Source organism: Miscanthus floridulus, chromosome 15 (assembly GCF_019320115.1).
Source record: "Miscanthus floridulus cultivar M001 chromosome 15, ASM1932011v1, whole genome shotgun sequence".
NCBI classification, from domain to species: domain Eukaryota; kingdom Viridiplantae; phylum Streptophyta; class Magnoliopsida; order Poales; family Poaceae; genus Miscanthus; species Miscanthus floridulus.
Genome location: NC_089594.1, coordinates 15,201,620 through 15,224,728, shown reverse-complemented (window position 1 = coordinate 15,224,728; position 23,109 = coordinate 15,201,620). Strand labels below are relative to the sequence as shown.

Sequence of the window (23,109 nt, the reverse complement as noted above, 5' to 3'; positions counted from 1 at the left end):
GATCTCCTCCACCAGATCGCGGCCACCAGAGTAGCGGCACGCTGCCGCAAAAGCCTGATCACAAGCCTCCCTCGTCGGAGACACCTCCTCTGGCGGATCCACACGCGTGTGTGGCGCCATCTCCTCCATCCGAGAAGTCAATGGATACTCCGAGAGCTCCTCGCCATCCTCGGTTGTGCTGCGGACCCCATAGGTCTTCACATAGAACCATTGCTCGAGCCAGCCGCGGTCCCACTTGCCCTTCTGGCAAAAAGAGATCTCTAGGCGGTCCACGCCTTGGTTCCTCTTAGACATGAAAGTGCAACTACCGTACTGGTAGGTCACCTCCACCTCCTTGCCATCTCGCACCTCCTTCTTCTTCTTCGGCTGCTTCTGCAGTTCATAGTACGTGCAAAAGGTGTCAACATCTGGCTCGGCACCGTAAGAGACGCACGCCCAGCAGAATTTGCTAAGCGTTAGGAAAGCAGTGGGAGTCAGATGATGGAGCTGGACATTGAAGGTCTCCAACACCCCGCGAAGGAAGGGAATGTAAGGAAGGCAGAGGCCGCAGGTGAAGAAGTCCCAAAAGACCACCGCATATCCTTCCTCCGGTTCCGGAATAGTCTGACCCGGCGGAGGGATTTTTACCCTAGAAGAAGGAAAACACGACTCCTTCAACATCTCCACGATTGCCTCCTCAGTAATAGAGGAGGGGCCGAAGTCCCAAGACTTTATCGCCATGTCTCCGGAGTCCGCGGCGATCAGGTCTCCGATAGACGCGGAGACACTCCCCAAATCCTCCTCCACTAGTTTTTCAAACTCCAACGCGGAGGCAGAGGCAAGCATGCACTCCTCAAAGCGCGCACCCCAACCGACAGCCCTAACGCCGAGAAGGTGGCGGTAAGGTCCGGAGAAGGCGGGCCGGCGAGTTTGGGCGGCGGCAGAAAGGAAAGCCACCGCGACAGCAACCTAAGCGCGAGACGCAAGTAGAGAGACGGAACGCGCGAGGGCAGCGAAAGGCGAAAGAGAAGAGAACAGAGAGCAATTTCTCGAATGCAATGAAAGCGAATGAGCGATGCGAGGGGGGGGGGACCCCGCCACCAACATCACCCTTATATAGGCAGCGGGTAGGCGGTCCGGCTCCCGCCACACAACGGTCACCTCCGGAAGAATCGCCCGCCGCACAACGGTCGCCTCCGAAAAAGTCGCAAGATGCACAACTGCTATATTTGCAGCCAAACGGCTACTTTGACAAGACCAACGGCCGCGCCAACGGCTGCGCCAGAGCGGGCCAGGGGGGAACCGGCGGGGATCGGTCGGAGACGTGACCGACGGCCACGCCAGAGCGGGCCAGGGGGGAACCGGTGGAGATCGGTCGGAGACGCGACTATGCGCAGTCTCTGCCCCCGCGGACGTCCTTGCTTAGGGCGTTTTGAGCTCACGGCGCGCTCAGGCGGACCGCGGTCTCAAAAGGGGGGAACTGTTGTAACATGGCCACCGCGAGTGGCAGAGACCTGCGCTGTCAGCAGGTTACGAAGGCATCTCCGACCTGTTACCAAAACGGAGGTTGTGCTCCCACGCTCGGTTAGTTAGATCGGGCTTACAGGCAGCGGGCGACGGCCTTGACGCGGTCTCCGCCCGGCTGGCTCGCAGGCGTCTCCGGCCGATGGGGCGGAGGCCGCTCCGCCAGGAGACTAATTAAATGCCAACATTGTTCGGGTATGTGTAGGTAACCAGACGAGGGCGCTCGTGGACTGCGCGGGTGCTCCAGCATGGTCTCCGCCCATCGGGGCGGAGACCCAGGCAGGAGACCGGCGATCTTGGGATGCCGGAGGTCTACGGCTTTGGCTCTCCCAGAGGCGGAGGCCCGAAGGCTCATCGTCGGATCCTGAGGCCAGACAGAGCGGAAACCCACGGCGGAGGCCTTAAAGCCCATCGCCGAGTCTTGAGGCCCGATGGGCCGGTTGATCATGCAGGCCCGGTACCAGATGGTGGCATGGCAAGATTACCCCCGAGACGGAAGGCGAGTAGAGAAATATCCCAAGAATGTACGGTAGCAGTTGAGGGATACTACTGTAAACTCTGTAAATGTGGTAGTTGAGCCCTATAAACAGAGGACACTTGTAACAGAAAAGGTTTGGTTGGTGGACGAATTAATGAAACCATAGCTTTCCGTGCCATTCCCCTACTCACCACTCTCCCCCCTATCGTTCCTATCCTAAGCCTCCGCCCAAGGGCGACGTCCGACGGGCGGAGGTCTCGGTCTCTCCCACATTATTTGAAACCGCTAGTTTCAACACAAACCAAGACATCGTCGACCAAACAATGAAACGGTAGGTAATTCTACCTCCACATCCTTTGATAATTTTCATCGCAATTGCAGGCCTCTTTGGTGCAAGTGTGTCTGTGCGACTACCTGCTACAATGTCAGTGGCCGAAGTCATCATCCCGATCCACCTCGCTGTGCTCTGCTCTGCTCTGCTCCAGCTGCGGCAAAACAACGAGCACCTAGCACGCAATACAAGAAGGCGCTCAACTACTCGTTGTCCGCGGGGTGGATAGCCCCGGTCCGGCGCGTGATCTGGCATGTGAGGAGACGGAGTGAGTGTGAGGACGAGGGAGAGAGGAGAAGAAGAGTGCTGCCTCACCCGCCGCGCTTTACTTCCCGTGGCCTCGCCGGCCGGTGAAAGCACGAAGACAAACCGATTGTTTTCGTTTTCTGGATGCAAGATACGGGCACACGGAGGGAAACAGCTAGCATGTTATCAGAAAAATGATCTCTCTTCTTCGGAAAAAAATAAAGTTAGCACAAAATGAAGAGCGGAGATTAGAGATCTTGCAAGCTATTAAAGTTGTAGCTATAGATGGTTAAATAGACTGCCGCCTAACCTACATCCAGAAAAAGCACGGCTAGTAGACACCGGGACGGGCACAGTAGGCCGTGCCATAGGATCGTACCGAGTCTGGCCTTTGGCCCAATGTCTAAGGACCGTGCTTTCTTTGGACCAGGCAATGACACATCGTGCCCGGATGCTACTAGGTGATGGCAGGCTTGTTCGATAAGCACGGATGCTACTAGGTGATGGCAGGGGAACGGAGGCGGCAGCTGGCAGGCGAGGATTTGAATGGCACCAGTGACAGGGACAGAGGAGGCAACATCAAGCAAGATGAGGAGAAAGTCGAGGCAGGTGCCCCGTGGTCAGCGCCATGGCCTTGTTTTTATATGTGAGCAGTTTTTTTAGGTGGGATTTATTCCTGATAGCCCACCTCTAAAAATCCACCCCCACCCATGATGGATGTAGGCATATCTCTTAGAGCAACTCCACAAGAGTAGCTATTTCTACTTTGAAGGCTAATTTAGAGTTTCTATCAAAGAAATCCACCTCCAACCGGGATTCCCAATTAGCTAACTAGCCATTCCGTCCTTCTTGGCGGCTAAAGAAAGCGAGCCTCACCGGCTTGCCATCCGTTGCCTCCCCGCGTGATTCCCGTGCAGCGCTCGTCCTTCCTGCGCCCCTAGTCATATTGTCTCCACCTCTAGGCGGCCTCCTCTCCTGGGTGTCGCACGGCCGGAGCTCCGCGTCAGCGTCCGTGAACACGTGCGGGACGTGCAACTGAGGCCCCGCAGCAGCACCGCGGAGCTCGCTAAGGCCGAACAAGTGCAGCTGCGGCGGGCGCGCCGTCTCCCCGTCGCTGGCCTTTATGCTGCCGTCTTTGTCAGCTATGGTGGCCGACGCCAGGCTGTTGACGAGGGACAATAGGCAACTCAAGGACACGAGCCGGCGCAAGAGCTTCACTGCTACGGCCGGGACTGCGTAATGCTGTCGGAGGCCACCACGGTGTCCTCCGCTGCGCGGCACTTGGTGGCCGACGCAAGCTGAGCACCGGGCTCCACGACTTCGGCATCGTGTGAGCTGGCTAAGTTGAGCCGTGAAGGAAGTAGCTAGCTTAGCTTGGTGCGTGTGCGTGCGAGCAGCTGGAGGGAATCAGCTCGAGAGTAGCTGCCAAGGTGTGGTCAGTGCTTGTTGCCTGTTCGACGAAATGTGCCAATCAGCAGAGCCTGTTGCCCAGTGACGTGGCGGGTTGAATGTTGAGATAGCTATTTTTCTTTAGAGAGCCTGTTGGAGTAGTCTAACTTGTTTTTTAGGCGTTTCTATTTTACAGAATAGCTAAATCAGAAAATTTGGGAAGTGTTTTTAGCCATTTCTTTGGAGTTGCTCTTAAGGAGACCGCCTTTGAGTATTAAACATACACGCGGTATCTTTAAGAATTTGATTTACAGAGGTGGTCTCCTTAAGAGACAAATATCTGAAAATCCATTTTTAGAGGCGGGGATGGATACTTTTTGAGCTTCTTCTAAAATCTCCGTGTCTCCTAAAATCATTTAGAGAGATAGTGAGTGAAAAATGCCGCCTTACAAAATGAAACCCCATGTCTCCTAAAATCATTTTTAAGCATGTACGAGAGTCATTCTTAAACTCGCTCTCTAAATCGTCATTTGGAGAGCCATTTGAATTAAAATAGTTCTCTCTATCTTTTCATCTTCCAAAAACTTCTCTATATCTAGTGCGTGCTCTTGGGAGCTATCCTGCTCTCCATTTTCGGTTAGCACGAAACCAAGAATAGAGGTTGACAATAATTAGAGGTCTAATTGAAAAAAACTGTTGAAGAGCCTTTTTCTTGTCAGAATCAATATTTCTAGCTTTCTATAAAAGCTGACTTCACCTTTGTAAAAAAAAAAATCACTATTTCTGTGAACACGGACTTATCAGAGTTGCTCTTGTAGTGTTAAGACTTAAGAGTCACTTGACTCATGACATTCTCCCTATACTCGCGGACTGTTGTAAAACGACTGCTCATCGAGTTTGTCTGTCACATGCACGCCAAAGGAATACCCGCCACCAAACAAATCTGCAAGACCAATTTGTTAATAGGACATCTAGCGCCTGGACTACCCGCGCGTCCGAACACTCCGTGCCTGCTGCCCTCCTCGTGGCCGGCTTTCCCGCCTAACGCCTGCACGTGTTCTTTCGCCTGTGCCTCTGTCTCTGGATCTGGATCCACTGGTACAGAAAACTTTAACGAGTCGGGCAAAAAAGATTTACCGAGGCGGGCATCCTAACCGCCTCGGTCGAAAGGTCACGGTTAATGGGACCTTTTTCGAGGCAGTTGGATGCTCGCCTCGGTAAATCAAATAAAAAAACAAAAAAGGAAAACCCGTGGATAAGCTCGGCGAGCCCATCCACGGGCCCACCAAAGCCCATCCACGCGTCGCCGCAGCTACTCGCCGGTGCGAGCATCCTCGCCGGACCGCGCGCCGAACCGGGATTCGGCCGCTCGCCGCCAGATCCGCTGCATCCTCGCCGGAGAAGCAGGTCGGAGACGCCGAATCCACTGCACCCACGCCGGATCCGTTGCGTCCTCGCCGGAGACGCCGGATCCGCTGCGTCCTCGTCGGAGACGCCGGATCCACTGCACCCACGCCAGATCCACGCGCAACCCATCCACGGTCGTCGGATTCGGGAGAGGAAGAGGAGAGGGTCGCCGGTGGGGGAGAAGGAGCCGAGCGCGAGATCCACACCGCCGCCATCGGGTGCGAGATCCGGACCACCCTGGCCACTGCCGAGCTGGATCTGCACGCGTTGCCTCCTCTCCTCACCGGATCAGCACGCCCCGCCCTGGATCCATGTCTTCTCCTTGAGCAGAAGCGCTCCCCGGCCGCCGCTGGGAGGGACCCCAAGAGCGCGCCCCGCAACTGCTGCAGTACAAGTAATCCCTGAGGTGGCGAGACCTGACTCCGGCCAGACCGGCGACACGGAGGGTTTAGCGCTCGGCCTTGTGCGGCACTGGCGCTGGCGCCGGAACACAAGAGAAGGGCCGAACGGGGGTGACGGGGAAACGCTGAACAAAACAGGGACAAATATTGCGGTACAAACTCATCTATTTGGGCCGGCCCATCTCGTCTTCGTCGCTCATTTGAAGCAGAGTAGCAGAACAACGGCAACGCGCTCCCCTTCCCCTGCTTGAATAAGTTAGGCACATGAAAATGAAAACTCAGAGCACACATGACATGAGCAAACACCAACGACGACGACAGAACCACGGAAGCAAAGAAAATACGAATTTATTACAAACACACCACGCGTCGTTGGCAATCGCTGTTTTCAATATATATTCGAAACTTTGCAGAGCCACATGAGAGTATAGCTGTTCTTATTACAAACAATCGACCAGTTGGCCTCAAAGCGATAATCACAGTTTTTATCTTCATCGTTGGAGGCTTATTCTACCATTAGAGAAATATGTGCTGGCAATTATTAATGAGCAACGAAGGAATAACAGGACAAGTGAAATGGTATAGGAGGAACAAACACCTGAGAATCGATGGGACTGAAGGAGGCCTTCCAGTTCACGGTTGCCGGGGCGCCGGGCAACATAAGCAGCGATGGGTTGCCTTTTGGCTTGAACTGGGTGCCGCCTGCTGCGGAGATGACTTAGTGACCTCGAGGTGGCTGTTTGGAACATTGAAGTATGTCAAATATTTGAAAACATAATTAGTCCTGGAGAATCGAGAATGACAGTGGAGCCTTTACCATCTTATTTCTTCTCACACAAGTGGAAAGTCTAAAGAAGCAAGTTCAATATTGGTTGAAGGACTTCCAGCGGATGTGCGAAATCTTTGGCCAGCTTTCTCCATCAGGTTCTCGGCAGTTCTTCTTCAAGACGGGGCAATCCCATATACTTATGCGCTGGAGGGAGGACGGCAGATCTGGTAAAGATGTTATGTTGGGGCAATCCCAGATATAAAGACTCTGCAGACTGGAGAGAAATTTCAGATTTGTTGGCAGGGACTCCATTTTGCTGCACGAAAATGCCAGCGCCTTGACATATGAGAGATTGGCAGGTTCTTCAAATGAAACTGACGGCTCCTTGCAATCATGAAGACAAAGGTACGACGGGACTCTAAACCCTTCAGCCATGAGCATGTGGTTGAGCAATACGGAGCTACTAACACTGAGCTCTTCCTGGACACGGAACTGTGAGATGTGCTTGGCAGTGAGGTTTGGAACATCTACCAAACTTAGTTCCTTAAGGTGCAGGGAAGACAGGCCTTCAAGCGAGCACAGATCAGGGAGACACACTAGATGTAATGATTCAAGGGAGGTCAGGTGGCCAATCGATAAGGATGGGGAGCTTCTGCAGCTATAAATGTAAATATATTTCAGGTGTGGGAAGCCATTAATGAATGAATCAGCTGGAAGTATGCAGCCACTTATGCTGAGGAGCTTAGCAAGGTTGAACGACATAAATTCTGCTCCACGTGCCAGCTCTAAACAAGGGCAATCCGTACAGTTAAGACTGGAAAGAGATGGAGCAGCATGTAAGCCCCCCAGTGATCTGAGACACCAACAAGCAGTGATTTGAATGCTCTCAAGCTTTGTCAAATGCTCATACACCTCCTGTGACGGAAGTGCAGTTAAGACCATATTATAACCCAATTCTAAGGTTCTCAGTGAAGTGAGGCCACCAAGGCAAATAGCCAAACCTTCATCTGTAATACTACATGAAGAAAGACAAAGTTCACGAATTCCAGATGGTAGAACCAGCGGCAGCTCCGTGGTCCTTCCATAAATGCCTCTTATCCTCTGCTCATGGCAAAAAAGCCATGCCGTGATGATATTTTCTTTCACCGATATTATATCTCCTTCCTCTAGGCCACTTTCAATAATTTGAAGATGTTGTGATATATCATCACCCATCTGCGTTGTCATCTGCTTCAGAAATGAATTGTCCACTGATAGTACTCTCCTAATACGTGATCCTGAATCCACCTCCCACATCGATGAAAGTTTAGACGCCAGGTCATCTGCCTTCATTATATTTTCCCTCAAGTCATGTTGCTCGAGCTGATTTTTGGTGACAAATGTAAGCAGTGGGCAGCCGTGGATTGACAAATTTGTAAGGCTTGCTGGAAGACATGATAATGTCTTCAAATTTGGAACGTCCCGTAGATACAGACAAGAGCAATGCTGAAGGAGCTCTGTATCTGGTGGTAGGCCTTCTAGCAAGCTGCAGTTATCAAGCTGAAACCTTTCCAAATTTTCAAAATAGGATCGCTCAAGCAACCACCTAGGATATGTGCCAGATTTGTAACCGTTGATTGTGAGCTCACTCAGTTGGGGTGGCGGTCTCAGACCTTCTAGAATATCCAAATGCAGAATATCCATTGCATCCATGCCATCCTCGGAACTCCACTCAAGCGTCAACTCTTTAAGGCGATATTTCTGATATAGCTTCGACTCTAAGGCTTCATCCTTTCCAATGACATTCTCAAGATTTTTTACTCTTAAACTGCCACCAAGCTCATTCAAGTCCTTCAGCTGTCGCAACTCATATCCTTGCTTCTTTTGCACAGAAAAGACAGATATCTGTTGTAACGAAGTAAGCTTGCCAATGTTGGGAATTTGATCGTTGCACTCTTCCAGTTCCAGATGCCGTAACTTACTCAAATTACAAACTTTGTCAGGCAACCTCCCCACACTGTGGTTTAACCGAAGTAACTGTAAGTGGTAAAGAGCACATAATGATCTAGGCAATTCAGAAATCGTTGTCATTCTGAGGTCCAAATACCGAAGGTGCTTCAGCTCACCAACAGATTCAGGTAACATGCTGCTGTTGTAAAATGACAAATGCAATACACGCACCTTCTTCAGGTTCTGCAGTATCTGATCAAAAATAACAGTTGCATTATCCATTAGTGGATCGATGCAGATAACAGTGTGTAAATGCTGTAGCTTGTAGATAATTTGCTTATGCCTTTGCATACTCTCAACAGAAACAGATAAATGTCGAATAGTGCATGGTATTTCTGTCATATTATCATCTTCTAATCTGAAGCAGTCTTCTCTAGAGAGTGACTCTGCCAAATCATGAAGGATGTCATGCATGACATAGTAATCACTTTCAGAAACCGATTGGAAGAAAGATCCAGAGACCATCTCATTCAAGTAATCCCTCCCAACATCTTCCATTGTCCTCCTACTCATATTGCACGAATCAACAAAGCCTTCTGCCACCCAAAGATGAACCAACTGATCAGGTCTATATATATGACCTTTTGGAAATAAGCTGCAATACAAGAAGCACCTCTGTAGACGTGGATCTAACTTCTCATAACTCCACAACAGAGATGTGAAGGGCTCACTTAAATCGTTGAGCTTTAGTGCAGCTTTCCATTCAGTGATATCTTTTTTTCTGCTCAATCTGGAACCCAGAACTTTTGCTGCCAAAGGACATTTTCCAAGCCTTTTAGCAATCTCCTCAGCAATATGTTCTAGCTTTGTGCGCAACAGCTGGTCTTGAATTTCTACTCCAGAGAAAGCATGGTGTTTAAAGAGACCCAAGAACTCAGCATCATCCATGTTTTCCAAACGAACAACTTGTTCACAGCATACAGCGGCCGGGAGCATTTCACCTCGAGAAGTCACCAAAACTCTGCTTCCCGACTGTTTAGAGACTAATGGAGCGAGGAGTTGCTCCCACTCTGTCTCATTATGAGATTTTTCAAACCAAACATCATCCAAGACAAGTAGGAATTTCTGTGACTGTTGCAGTATGTCTCGTAGTTTGCACTGGAGAGTATCAAGATTATCAACACATGGGCACTCCCCCTTTTTCGCAGACTCGATGATCTCCTGTGTGTGACGTCGCACATCAAGTTTGCGTGAGATGCAGATCCACATCCTGACGTCAAAGCATTCTTCAATCCTCCTGTCATTATAGACATACTGTGCTAAGGTGGACTTCCCCATTCCTCCCGTTCCAACAATGGCCAAACTTGAGTACCTCGATGAACTTGCCTCTTCAGTTGTCGTCTTGCCGAGAAGAAAATCAACTATACGATCACGATCTCTGTCGCGACCGAAAACCTTTGAAGTGGGAAGTGATGTTGTTGTAGGAACAACGGTTCCAGGTACAGCTGGTGTCCAGTCGACGGTATTGCCATGTGGTAAGCCAAGAAGATCGCGAAGCTCCTTGGCTTCAAGCAGGATATCCTTGAGTTCTTTCATCTTGTTAATTAGCTTTCTGTTCTCTGGCAACAAGTTGCGTGCCCTACTCTTAGCAGCACGAAGTGGTTTCATGATGGTCGATGCAATGGAGGAGGCTTCATCCTCCCCTACCATGGGATCCTTCCCACTCTTTGCCTTGCGCTTGAGGAGGTTGTACTCATGCTCATCCAGCAGGTCCTCAGCATCATAGAAGGCTTCTTTGAGCCTCCGGATCCATGCCTCCAGCTTGCCCCTGTGGGGGCTCTTCTCTGCCGCTTGAATCACCAGGTCAAATTGTGGCAGGACAGTGGCTTCTAGTTTTTGGAGCTCACGCACCAAGTCCACGCTGAGGTAAGCTGTAGCATCAGCTAGGAGCTTGTTGATGATTGGCGATGCTGCCCACCTTAAGCCAGAGAGCCCCAAGTCTGCCATGGATGCAGTGGTTTGTGCTTCCCCTTCTTTTCTGAGCGAAGAGATCTTGGATGTAAGTGTTTCCAGATGAAAAGAAGATGACAGGGTGAATTGGTAATGGAAGGAACACAATAGATGAATGGATGGACGGTGCGAATCAGAAAGAAAGCTGTTTTTTTTTAGTATGGATGAGGTGCTTCTGCAGAGGGGAAATAACTGGTAGGGACTGCAATGTAATCGGAGGAAAATTTTGAACCAAGATGCAACTTTTTCCAGATGAAAAGAATAGGACAAAGCGAAGCACGAAATGTTTGGGTTTTGCAGGGACCTAAATTAAGCAACGATGGGAAAAAAATTTGAAGGCGAAATACTGTTTTTCTTCCTTTTTTTTGGGGGGGGGGGGGGGGGGGGGGGGGGATTTTCAAGTTTTTGTTTTTTGGTAGGGACGAAATGAATGAGTACAAGAAATGAACGAGTAGATGATGTGGGGTGCGAGTGTGTCTAGTGACCGAGAAAATCAGGACAAGGTGGATGAAACATGAACAGAATAGATGAAAGGATGGACGATGGGAAGCAGAAACAAGCAAAGAGTACAATTAATATCTTTTTTTTTCCTTCCTTTTTTTTGGTTTTCTATATTTTTTCTTTTCTTTTGTCGTAGGAGTGAAGTGAACAAGTTGAAGATGCAGGGTGCAAGGGACTGGTGGCGAAGAGAAAGATTAAACAGGAGAAGAAAGATGAATGGATGGACGATGGAAGCTGTTTTCTTTTTTATGTATGGATGAGGTGCTTCTGCAGAAGGCAAATTACTGAGAAGGACAGCAACAGGGTGAAGAAAACCTGGAATTGGGAAGACACATAGAATTAGTGAATCTGATTAGAAAAATGAAGACAAACTGATTATTTTGCTTTCTCGTGTGCTACGGCACACAGAGCGAAATAGCTAGTGTTAAGTTAACACAACAAACTAAGAGTAGAGATTTATGATCTTACACGGTGTTGCGGGATGAAGTTACACCAAGTGAATCAAGGGCGCGGGGAGCAGAGGTTGCCGGAGCCGGTGTCGACAGAGCGCAAGCGTTGCCGGAGTGGTGGACGGGACTCTGGAACAAACACTGCACTTCAAGAGAACAAACAGGTAGTCAGCCAAGAATAAGGGATACACGCTGGCTGCAAAGGAGGGAAGCAGCTCTATCGGCTGGGGAAATCAGGAATAATACCGGAAAAGCTTAGCTGATGGCGTGCTGATTCCTGGTGATGATCCTTTTTTTTAACAGATTGCTGGTGATGATCTGTTCTGTGGTTTCACGTAGAGGAGACTGATGGTGCTGCTGGCTGCTGAGGGTCTACCGGCCTTCTGCTGCTCGCTGGGAAAGGAAGAAGCAAGGAAAGAGGAAGGTATGGTATGGATATAACTCTTTTAGCATTGGTTTGAGGTAAAATACTGTAGCCCCCTCCCGCTGAGCCCTCCGCCCCCTCCCGCCGGTGGCAACTCCGGCCCCGGCGTCCACCCCCACCATTGCCGTTGGTCCTTCTGACCACGCCGACCATGCCTCAGTTGTCACTGGTGGTTCTTTGGACCGTGGCGAAACCGCTACGAAAGTTAGCTAACCGGCAATGGAGCACGGCTCTCCCTCCCGTCGGTCGTGGGCTGACGAGGCCGACGAGGAGCTTCCGTCACCGCGGTCCCTTGGTGCGGGGTCGCCGGGTGCGTTCGTAGGGAGCCCCTCCGCTTCCGTGCTTGCTTGCGACCTTGGGGAACATGTGTCATTCACCGACTCGGAGACCTATTCCGACTCAGAGCCTCCCTCGCCGCCGACGCCGGGGAGGGGCAAGGCGATTGCGGAGTCGCAGGGACGACGCCAGCATGCGCGTCGCCGTCGCTGTAGTGGTGCCTAGGACCTTTTTCAGTCACGCCCTTTGTTTCTCAATGATATCATACAACTGCTGTGTTTGGAATGTGCGTGGGCTGAATGGCCGTGCCCGTCGCAATGTCGTTAGGGACCTAGTGACCCAGGAGCGCGTTTCTCTCGTGTGTCTACAGGAGACTAAGCTCTCCGTCATCTGTAACTCACTGGCTAATGAAATACTAGGATCTATGTTCGACTATGACTATCTGCCGTCTGCCAATGTAGCCGGGGGTATCTTATTTGGCTGGCAACGAGAACAATGGGTGGTTTCCTAGGTGGATAAACGTCGCTTCTTCTTATCGGCTAAGGTGGCCAATACAGCGACACCGCAGGACTGCTGGTGGCTGACGGTGGTCTATGGGCCACAGGCGGACCAGGAAAAGGTCGAGTTCCTGGACGAGCTTCGTCAGTTTAGAATGACGGCTGATGGACCATGGGTGCTATGTGGGGATTTCAACATGATTTACAGAGCAGAGGATAAGAGCAATGATCGCCTCGACCGTCGTTGTATGCGTCGTTTCCGGGCATTCATCGATGCCGTTGAGCTGGAGGAGCTCAACCTGGTCGGCAGGCGGTTCACTTGGTCCAGTGAGCGGGACCAGCCGACTCTAGAATGGCTGGACCGTGTCTTCACCATAGCAGGCTAGTTGCAAGCACACCCGAATCATATCCTACGGGTGCTTTCCACGGATTGCTCCGATCACTGTCCACTGCTGCTGATGGCAAACATGGTGCCATGGGCAAAAAAGAGGTTTCGGTTTGAACCACACTGGATCAAATTCCTGGGGTTCATGGAGGTTGTGGAGTCGGCCTGGTCAGCAACTCTGTTGCATGCGGACCCGTTCCGTGTACTGGATTACAAACTCAGAAATGTGGCACGGGCGCTGAAGAGCTAGAGTGATAAGAAGATCGGTAGTGTGTGGATGCAGTTAGCCTTGGTCCGGGAGGCAATCGTACGTCTGGATGTGGCTTAGGAATCAAGGTTGCTTTCTTTGCAGGAGTCGCAACTGTGTAAGTCGCTGAAAGTCCGCGTGCTCGGTTTGGCATCCGTGCTGCGTACGATTGCCAGACAGCGCTCAAGAATGATGTTTCTGGCCGAGGGGGATGCAAACACCAAGTTCTTTCACCTCATGGCTTGCCACAGAAAACGCAGAAACTTTATACGGTCTCTCCACGTTCATGACAATGTGATTGTTAGTGAAGAAGGAATGGCTGATGCGCTGTACCATTACTATGACCAAGTCCTGGGCACCATCTTTGTTCCCTCCTGGAGATTCGACCTTGGGATTATTGGGCTGCCATCGGTGGACCTTTCCAGCCTAGAGGTGCACTTCACTGAAGCTGAAATTTGGGCAGTGATCTATGAAATGTCGAATGACAAGTCGCCAGGGCCAGATGGCTTCACAGGCCTCTTCTATAAGACGGCCTAGCCCATAATCAAGGTGGACATTCTGAACGCCTTCAATGCCTTTTGGGCTCGTGACACTAGAAACTTAAACTTGCTTAACGATGCTTATATGATCCTGCTAAGAAAGAAAGATCAGCCCAAGGAGATCAAGGACTACCGCCCAATCAGTCTCATTCATAGTTTTGGCAAACTGATCACAAAATGCCTAGCAACAAGGATGGCACAGGTGCTAGACAATTTGGTTCGGCCAAACCAGACAGCCTTCATCAGAGGTCGCTGCATACATGACAATTTCTAGCTTGTGCGACTCTCCTGTAAGGCGATTCATGAAAAATGTGTTCCCTGTGTCCTGCTCAAGATTCATATAGCCAAGGCTTTTGACTCAGTTGCATGGAACTTCTTGCTCGAGGTGCTGGCGCATTTGGGCTTCGGCCAACGGTGGAGGGACTGGGTCTCCAGCATGCTATCAACTGCTAGCACAAAAATACTTCTGAATGGTAGGCCTGGGAGAAGAATATGCCATGCGAGGGGACTATGCCAGTGTGATCCACTGTCACCGATGCTTTTTGTGCTCGTCATGGAGGTTCTCAACCACCTGATCTGCTAGTTGGATGTCCAGGGTTTCTTGTCACCCTTGGGGGTCGCTGCGCTACCTTTCAGGGTCAGCTTATACGCTAACGACGTCGTCATGTTTGTTAAACCAAAATTGGATGATCTGCTTGTCCTGAAGGGGGCGGTGGAGCTCTTCGGCTTGGCGTCTGGGCTGTTCACCAACTTGGATAAGAGTGTGGCTACTCCGATTGGCTGCTCGGAGCAGGAGGCAGAACTCATGTGTGACACTTTATTATGCAAGATCGAGGCCTTCCCATGTCGCTACTTGGGTATTCCACTATCAATTTTCAAGCTGAGGAAGAGCGCTGAGCAGAGCCTGGTAGACGCCGTCGCCTCCAGGATACCACAGTGGAAAGGAAGATTGCTGAACATGGCCGGGAGGACAGCATTGGCCAGAAACACGCTCTCGGCAATACCGATCCACATGTCCATAGCGCTGTGTCTTTTGCAGTGGGCCATTGAGCAAATTGATAGGCGGCGACGCGCTTTCATTTGGTGTGGTGAGCAGACGGTCACTGCAGGCAAGTGCAAAGTGGCCTGGAAATCATGCTGCAAACCAAAGGATCTTGGAGGGCTGGGAGTCATTGATATGCGGCGTGCTGGGGTGGCACTGAGGGTCCGATGGGAGTGGAAATGTCGGGTGGATCAAAGACTGGATTGGTCCAGCTTGCATAGAGAAAAAGAAAAGATGGTGACTGCAGTTTTCAAGGCAGCCACAGTGTCCATTGTTGGCTCCGGGGAATCGACTTTCTTCTGGACGGACAACTGGATTGATGGTACAAGCATTCAGTCAATGGCGCCAGCGCTCTTTCAGGCTGTTGCAGCAAGGCGTCGGGGGCGTTGGTATGTGATGCACTGCCGGGTAATGCTTGGGTGCGCCACATCACCGGAGCCCATACGGTTCAGGTCATCAACGAGTTCATGTTTGTGTGGCAGCAAGTTCGGCGATTTCTGCCCTTGCAGGGAACACCTGATGTGTTTCGGTGGAGGCTCACACCGGATGGAGCCTACTCTTCGGCCTCGGCTTATGGAGCCATGTTCTTTGGTGCTTCGAGGACCCTTGGGGCAAGGGAGATTTGGAAGACCTCGGCGCCGCCAAGAGTTCGTGCCTTCTTCTGGTTGGTTTTGCATAGGAGACGCTGAACCGCGGAACGGCGGTTTAGCCATGGCTTGCAAGACAATAGCATCTGCATCACTTGTGACCAACTGACGGAGAGTATGGATCATATCATCTTGGGTTGTGTCTACAGCAGGAAGGTCTGGGCCATTCTACTAGCCAAACTCCATCTCCTGGATGTTGTGCTCGTCAATGAGGAGGATGTCATGGAGTGGTGGCTACGCAACAGAAAGCTCGTTGTAAAACCGGCGAGAAAGGGGTTCGATTCGCTCTTCTTCCTAGTTGGCTAGAGACTGTGGAAGGAGAGGAACTCGCGCACTTTTGATGGAGCTTCTATTGACGTGGCTGGGCTGGCTTGCTCGATCTGGGGTGAGGCCGAGGAGTGGTGTTTGGCAGGATACAAGCACCTCCTGTCTTTGCTAACACTGATGTAGTCTTCAGGGGTCATTCCCGTCGCAAGCATAATACTATGTAAATCAATTTCACTCGTTTGCCTGTGGGCCGTAATGCTTTGGTAATCGGTGGATTACCATGGCGTTTAGTTGTAATTTCGTGTAAACTCTCTTCTCCTGCTTAACGAAAACCGTGCCAGAGGCACGTTCGAGAAAAGAAGGAAAGAGGAAGGTGGAGAAAGAGGAGTAGACAAGGTCTATCGATTGGGACTGCTCTGAAATAGGAGTACCAGTATTATTGTTCATTGTTGAACAAGGCCAATTATTGTTGGGTGAATGAAGGCCGAACAAGGAGTAGACAAGGTCTATGAATTTATCAAAAATGTTATCAGCAAGGCTTTGGCCTTGTACTACTTGGATTGGATGAGTTATCGTGCAAGGCTTTTTATCCTTTAGCTGAGCACTAGCATAGGCATCACAGCAGGAGTTAAGATTCTTGCTTTCCAGATCTGCAGTTTTGCAACTCACACACTGCCTAAACAACTTGTAGGAAAAACAAGTCTTTGCCAAGAACAGCATTTGCAACAGAAACGCTGTGTAAACATAGCCCAAATGAACAGCAAGGCGCACATACTGCCACCTCACCTATATCCAGGAAACGGTGGAATCTGGTCACCTCTCACATGGAAAATCACATAAGAAGAATTTTTTTATTCCATAACCCATATAATTCACCATATATGAACTGATAAAAACACAAAAAGGATAGAAATTTTTTGACTAACTACTGACCAGTGTCTTGCACTAGTACTGCTGCTTTGTGAGAGGAATCAGCCGTGACGCCAGGCTCGTCGGGGCTGTACTAGGGTTGTCGGTTCCTGGAGCACGGCCGCGCGCCCCGCAACTACCGCAGTACAAGTAATCCCCGAGGCGGCGAGACCTGACTCCGGCCAGACCGGCGACACGGAGGGTTCGGCGCTCGGCCTTGTGTGGCGCTGGCACTGGCGCCAGAACACAAGAGAAGGGCCGAATGGAGACCCGGGGGGGGGGGGGATGGGGAAACGCTGACCAAAACAGAGACAAATATTGCGGTACAAACTCATCTATTTGGGCCGGCCCATCTCATCTTCGTCGCTCATTTGAAGCAGAGTAGCAGAACAACGGCAACACTCCACCACATCATATAACAACGGCAACGCGCTCCCCTTCCTCGGCTTGAATAAGTTAGGCACATGAAAAATGAAAACTCAGAGCACACATGACATGAGCAAACACCAACGACGACGACAGAACCACGGAAGCAAAGAAAATACGAATTTATTACAAACACACCACTCGTCGTTGGCAATCGCTGTTTTCAATATATATTCGAAACTTTGCAGAGCCACATGAGAGTATAGCAGTTCTTATTACAAACAATCGACCAATTGGCCTCAAAGCGATAACCACAGTTTTTATCTTCATCGTTGGAGGCTTATTCTACCATTAGAGAAATATGTGCTGGCAATTATTAATGAGCAACGAAGGAATAACAGGACAAGTGAAATGGTATAGGAGGAACAAACACCTGAGAATCGATGGGACTGACGGAGGCCTTCCAGTTCACGGTGGCCGGGGCGCCGGGGTGGCTTGAACTGGGTGCCGCCTGCTGCGGAGATGACTTAGTGACCTCGAGGTGGCTGTTTGGAACATTGAAGTATGTCCAATATTGGAAAACATAATTAGTCCTGGAGAATCGCGAATGACAGTGGAGCCTTTACCTTCTTATTTCTTTTCACACAAGTGGAAAGTCTAAAGAAGCAAGTTCAATACTAGTAGAAGGTCTTCCAGCGGATGTGCGAAATCTTTGGCCAGCTTTCTCCATCAGGTTCTCGGCAGTTCTTCTTCAAGACGGGGCAACCCTTTATAATTATGCGCTGGAGGGAGGACGGCAGATCTGGTAAAGATGTTATGTTGGGGCAATCATAGATATCAAGATTCTGCAGACTGGAGACAAAGTTCAGATTTCTTGGCAGGGACTCTATTTTGCAACGCCAAAATTGCAGGTGCTTGACATATGAGAGATTGGCAGGTTCTTCAAATGAAACTGACGGCTCTTTGCATTCTTCAAGAGAAAGATACGACGGGACTCTAAACCCTTCTGCCATGAGCATGTGGTTGAGCAATACGGAGCTACTAACAGAGAGCGCTTCCTGGACACGGAACTGTGAGATGTGCTTGGCAGTGAGGTTTGGAACATCTACCAAACTTAGGTCCTTAAGGTGCAGGGAAGACAGGCCTTCAAGCGAGCACAGATCAGGGAGACACACTAGATGTAATGATTCAAGGGCGGTCAGGTGGCCAATCGATAAGGATGGGGAGCTTCTGCAGCTATAAATGGAAAGACCTTTCAGGTGTGGGAAGCCATTAATGAATGAATCAGCTGGAAGTATGCAGCCACGTATGCTGAGGAACTTAGCAAGGTTGAACGACATAAATTCTGCTCCACGTGCCAGCTCTAGACAAGGGCAATCCGTACAGTAAAGACTGGAAAGAGATGGAGCAGCATGTAAGCCCCCCAGTGATCTGAGACACCAACAAGCAGTGATTCCAATCATCTCAAGCTTTGTCAAATGCTCATACACCTCCTGTGACGGAAGTGCAGTTAAGACCATATTATAACCCAATTGTAAGGTTCTCAGTGAAGTGAGGCCACCAAGGCAAATAGCCAAACCGTCATCTGTAATACTACATGAAGAAAGACAAAGTTCACGAATTCCAGATGGTAGAACCAGCGGCAGCTCCGTGGTCCTTCCATAAATGCCTCTTATCCTCTGCTCATGGCAAAAAAGCCATGCCTTGATGATATTTTCTTTCACCGATATTATATCTCCTTCCTCTAGGCCACTTTCAATAATTTTAAGATGTTGTGATATATCATCACCCATCTGCGTTGTCAACTGCTTCAGGGATGAATAGTCCTCTGAAAGTACCTTCCTAATATCTGATCCCGAATTGACCTCCCACATTGATGCAAGTTTAGACGCTAGGTCATCTGCCTTCATTATATTTTCCCTCAAGTCATGTTGCTCGAGCTGATTTTTGGTGACAAATGTAAGCAGTGGGCAGCCGTGGATTGACAAATTTGTAAGGCTTGCTGGAAGACATGATAATGTCTTCAAATTTGGAACGTCCCGTAGATACAGACAAGAGCAATGCTGAAGGAGCTCTGTATCTGGTGGTAGGCCTTCTAGCAAGCTGCAGTGATCAAGCTCAAACCTTTCCAAATTTTCAAAATAGGATCGCTCAAGTAACCACCTAGGATATGTGCCAGATTTGTATCCTCTGATTGTGAGCTTACTCAGTTGGCGTGGCGGTCTCAGACCTTCTAGAATATCCAAATGCAGAATATCCATTGCATCCATGCCATCCTCGGAACTCCACTTAAGCGTCAACTCTTTAAGGCGATATTTCTGATATAGCTTCGACTCTAAGGCTTCATCCTTTCCAATGACATTCTCAAGATTTTTTACTGTTAAACTGCCACCAAGCTCATTCAAGTCCTTCAGTTGTTGCAACTCATATCCTTGCTTCTTTTGCACAGAAAAGTCAGATATCTGTTGTAATGAAGTAAGCTTGCCAATGTTGGGAATTTGATCCCTGTACCCTCTCAGATGTCGTAACTTACTTAAATTGCAAACTTTGTCAGGCAACCTCTCCACATTGTAGTTTAGCTGAAGTAACTGTAAGTGGTAAAGAGCACATAATGATCTAGGCAATTCAGAAACTGATGTTCTGGTGAGGTCCAAATACCGAAGGTGCTTCAGCTCACCAACAGATTCAGGTAACATGCTGCTGTTGTAAAATGACAAATGCAATACACGCACCTTCTTCAGGTTCTGCAGTATCTGATCAAAAATAACAGTTGCATTATCCATTAGTGGATCGATGGAGATAACAGTGTGTAAATGCTGTAGCTTGTAGATAATTTGCTTATGCCTTTGCATACTCTCAACAGAAACAAATAAATGTCGAATAGTGCATGGTATTTCTGTCATATTATCATCTTCTAATCTGAAGCAGTCTTCTCTAGAGAGTGACTCTGCCAAATCATGAAGGATGTCATGCATGACATAGTAATACCCTTCAGAAACCGATTGGAAGAAAGATCCAGAGACCATCTCATTCCAGTAATCCCTCCCAACATCTTCCATTGTCCTCCTACTCATATTGCACGAATCAACAAAGCCTTCTGCCACCCAAAGGTGAACCAACTCATCAGGTCTATATATATGACCTTTTGGAAATAAGCTGCAATACAAGAAGCACCTCTGTAGACGTGGATCTAACTTCTCATAACTCCACAACAGAGATGTGAAGGGCTCACATAAATCGTTGAGCTTTAGTGCAGCTTTCCATTCAGTGATATCTTTTTTTCTGCTCAATCTGGAACCCAGAACTTTTGCTGCCAAAGGACATTTTCCAAGCCTTTTAGCAATCTCCTCAGCAATATGTTCTAGCTTTGTGCGCAACAGCTGGTCTTGAATTTCTACTCCAGAGAAAGCATGGTGTTTAAAGAGACCCAAGAACTCAGCATCATCCATGTTTTCCAAACGAACAACTTGTTCACAGCATACAGCGGCCGGGAGCATTTCACCTCGAGAAGTCACCAAAACTCTGCTTCCCGACTGTTTAGAGACTAATGGAGCGAGGAGTTGCTCCCACTCTGTCTCATTATGAGATTTTTCAAACCAAACATCATCCAAGACAAGTAGGAATTTCTGTGACTGTTGCAGTATGTCTCGTAGTTTGCACTGGAGAGTATCAAGATTATCAACACATGGGCACTCCCCCTTTGTCGCAGACTCGATGATCTCCTGTGTGTGACGTCGCACATCAAGTTTGCGTGAGATGCAGATCCACATCCTGACGTCAAAGCATTCTTCAATCCTCCTGTCATTATAGACATACTGTGCTAAGGTGGACTTCCCCATTCCTCCCGTTCCAACAATGGCCAAACTTGAGTACCTCGAAGAACTTGCCTCTTCAGTTGTCGTCTTGCCGAGAAGAAAATCAACTATACGATCACGATCTCTGTCGCGACCGAAAACCTTTGAAGTGGGAAGTGATGTTGTAGGAACAACGGTTCCAGGTACAGCTGGTGTCCAGTTGACGGTATTGCCATGTGGTAAGCCAAGAAGATCACGAAGCTCCTTGGCTTCAAGCAGGATATCCTTGAGTTCTTTCATCTTGTTAATTAGCTTTCTGTTCTCTGGCAACAAGTTGCGTGCCCTACTCTTAGCAGCACGAAGTGGTTTCATGATGGTCGATGCAATGGAGGAGGCTTCATCCTCCCCTACCATGGGATCCTTCCCACTCTTTGCCTTGCGCTTGAGGAGGTTGTACTCATGCTCATCCAGCAGGTCCTCAGCATCATAGAAGGCTTCTTTGAGCCTCCGGATCCATGCCTCCAGCTTGCCCCTGTGGGGGCTCTTCTCTGCCGCTTGAATCACCAGGTCAAATTGTGGCAGGACAGTGGCTTCTAGTTTTTGGAGCTCACGCACCAAGTCCACGCTGAGGTAAGCTGTAGCATCAGCTAGGAGCTTGTTGATGATTGGCGATGCTGCCCACCTTAAGCCAGAGAGCCCCAAGTCTGCCATGGATGCAGTGGTTTGTGCTTCCCCTTCTTTTCTGAGCGAAGAGATCTTGGATGTAAGTGTTTCCAGATGAAAAGAAGATGACAGGGTGAATTGGTAATGGAAGGAACACAATAGATGAATGGATGGACGGTGCGAATCAGAAAGAAAGCTGTTTTTTTTTAGTATGGATGAGGTGCTTCTGCAGAGGGGAAATAACTGGTAGGGACTGCAATGTAATCGGAGGAAAATTTTGAACCAAGATGCAACTTTTTCCAGATGAAAAGAATAGGACAAAGCGAAGCACGAAATGTTTGGGTTTTGCAGGGACCTAAATTAAGCAACGATGGGAAAAAAATTTGAAGGCGAAATACTGTTTTTCTTCCTTTTTTTTGGGGGGGGGGGGGGGGGGGGGGGGGGGGGGGATTTTCAAGTTTTTGTTTTCTGGTAGGGACGAAATGAATGAGTACAAGAAATGAACGAGTAGATGATGTGGGGTGCGAGTGTGTCTAGTGACCGAGAAAATCAGGACAAGGTGGATGAAACATGAACAGAATAGATGAAAGGATGGACGATGGGAAGCAGAAACAAGCAAAGAGTACAATTAATATCTTTTTTTTTCCTTCCTTTTTTTGGTTTTCTATATTTTTTCTTTTCTTTTGTCGTAGGAGTGAAGTGAACAAGTTGAAGATGCAGGGTGCAAGGGACTGGTGGCGAAGAGAAAGATTAAACAGGAGAAGAAAGATGAATGGATGGACGATGGAAGCTGTTTTCTTTTTTATGTATGGATGAGGTGCTTCTGCAGAAGGCAAATTACTGAGAAGGACAGCAACAGGGTGAAGAAAACCTGGAATTGGGAAGACACATAGAATTAGTGAATCTGATTAGAAAAATGAAGACAAACTGATTATTTTGCTTTCTCGTGTGCTACGGCACACAGAGCGAAATAGCTAGTGTTAAGTTAACACAACAAACTAAGAGTAGAGATTTATGATCTTACACGGTGTTGCGGGATGAAGTTACACCAAGTGAATCAAGGGTGCGGGGAGCAGAGGTTGCCGGAGCCGGTGTCGACAGAGCGCAAGCGTTGCCGGAGTGGTGGACGGGACTCTGGAACAAACACTGCACTTCAAGAGAACAAACAGGTAGTCAGCCAAGAATAAGGGATACACGCTGGCTGCAAAGGAGGGAAGCAGCTCTATCGGCTGGGGAAATCAGGAATAATACCGGAAAAGCTTAGCTGATGGCGTGCTGATTCCTGGTGATGATCCTTTTTTTTAACAGATTGCTGGTGATGATCTGTTCTGTGGTTTCACGTAGAGGAGACTGATGGTGCTGCTGGCTGCTGAGGGTCTACCGGCCTTCTGCTGCTCGCTGGGAAAGGAAGAAGCAAGGAAAGAGGAAGGTATGGTATGGATATAACTCTTTTAGCATTGGTTTGAGGTAAAATACTGTAGCCCCCTCCCGCTGAGCCCTCCGCCCCCTCCCGCCGGTGGCAACTCCGGCCCCGGCGTCCTCCCCCACCATTGCCGTTGGTCCTTCTGACCACGCCGACCATGCCTCAGTTGTCACTGGTGGTTCTTTGGACCGTGGCGAAACCGCTACGAAAGTTAGCT

At 49.3% G+C, this 23,109-nt stretch overlaps 2 protein-coding genes and 1 long non-coding RNA gene across 5 annotated transcripts; all 3 read right to left on the bottom strand.

Moving 5' to 3' along the window:
* Positions 1-6,221: 6,221 nt before the first annotated feature.
* Positions 6,222-21,656, bottom strand: LOC136508521 (putative disease resistance RPP13-like protein 1). Of its 2 annotated transcripts, none has more exons than XM_066503208.1 (2): positions 17,639-21,656; positions 6,222-6,491 (listed from the first exon to the last, which is right to left on the bottom strand). In XM_066503208.1, the coding sequence occupies exon 1, from the start codon at positions 21,515-21,517 to the stop codon at positions 17,690-17,692; it is 3,828 nt and encodes a 1,275-aa protein (XP_066359305.1). In that variant the 5' UTR covers positions 21,518-21,656; the 3' UTR covers positions 6,222-6,491; positions 17,639-17,689. The 2 variants fall into 2 exon arrangements, with proteins under 2 accessions (XP_066359305.1, XP_066359307.1); XM_066503210.1 differs by lacking the exon at positions 6,222-6,491 and adding an exon at positions 17,178-17,557.
* LOC136508520 (putative disease resistance RPP13-like protein 1) lies at positions 6,581-10,846 on the bottom strand. Its single transcript, XM_066503207.1, has one exon. The coding sequence runs from the start codon at positions 10,458-10,460 to the stop codon at positions 6,618-6,620; it is 3,843 nt and encodes a 1,280-aa protein (XP_066359304.1). The 5' UTR covers positions 10,461-10,846; the 3' UTR covers positions 6,581-6,617.
* A 255-nt stretch (positions 21,657-21,911) lies between the features above and the next one.
* LOC136508524 (uncharacterized) lies at positions 21,912-22,860 on the bottom strand. Of its 2 annotated transcripts, none has more exons than XR_010772013.1 (3): positions 22,721-22,860; positions 22,494-22,620; positions 21,912-22,340 (listed from the first exon to the last, which is right to left on the bottom strand). It is a non-coding gene; the product is annotated as an uncharacterized lncRNA (long non-coding RNA). The 2 variants fall into 2 exon arrangements; XR_010772014.1 differs by having other exon boundaries at positions 22,494-22,615; positions 22,721-22,857.
* Positions 22,861-23,109: the final 249 nt, after the last annotated feature.

Bases quoted from the DNA above. Each gene is read 5' to 3' on its own strand.
- LOC136508520 (XM_066503207.1), bottom strand. From the start codon at position 10,460: ATGGCAGACTTGGGGCTCTCTGGCTTAAGGTGGGCAGCATCGCCAATC.
- LOC136508521 (XM_066503208.1), bottom strand. From the start codon at position 21,517: ATGGCAGACTTGGGGCTCTCTGGCTTAAGGTGGGCAGCATCGCCAATC.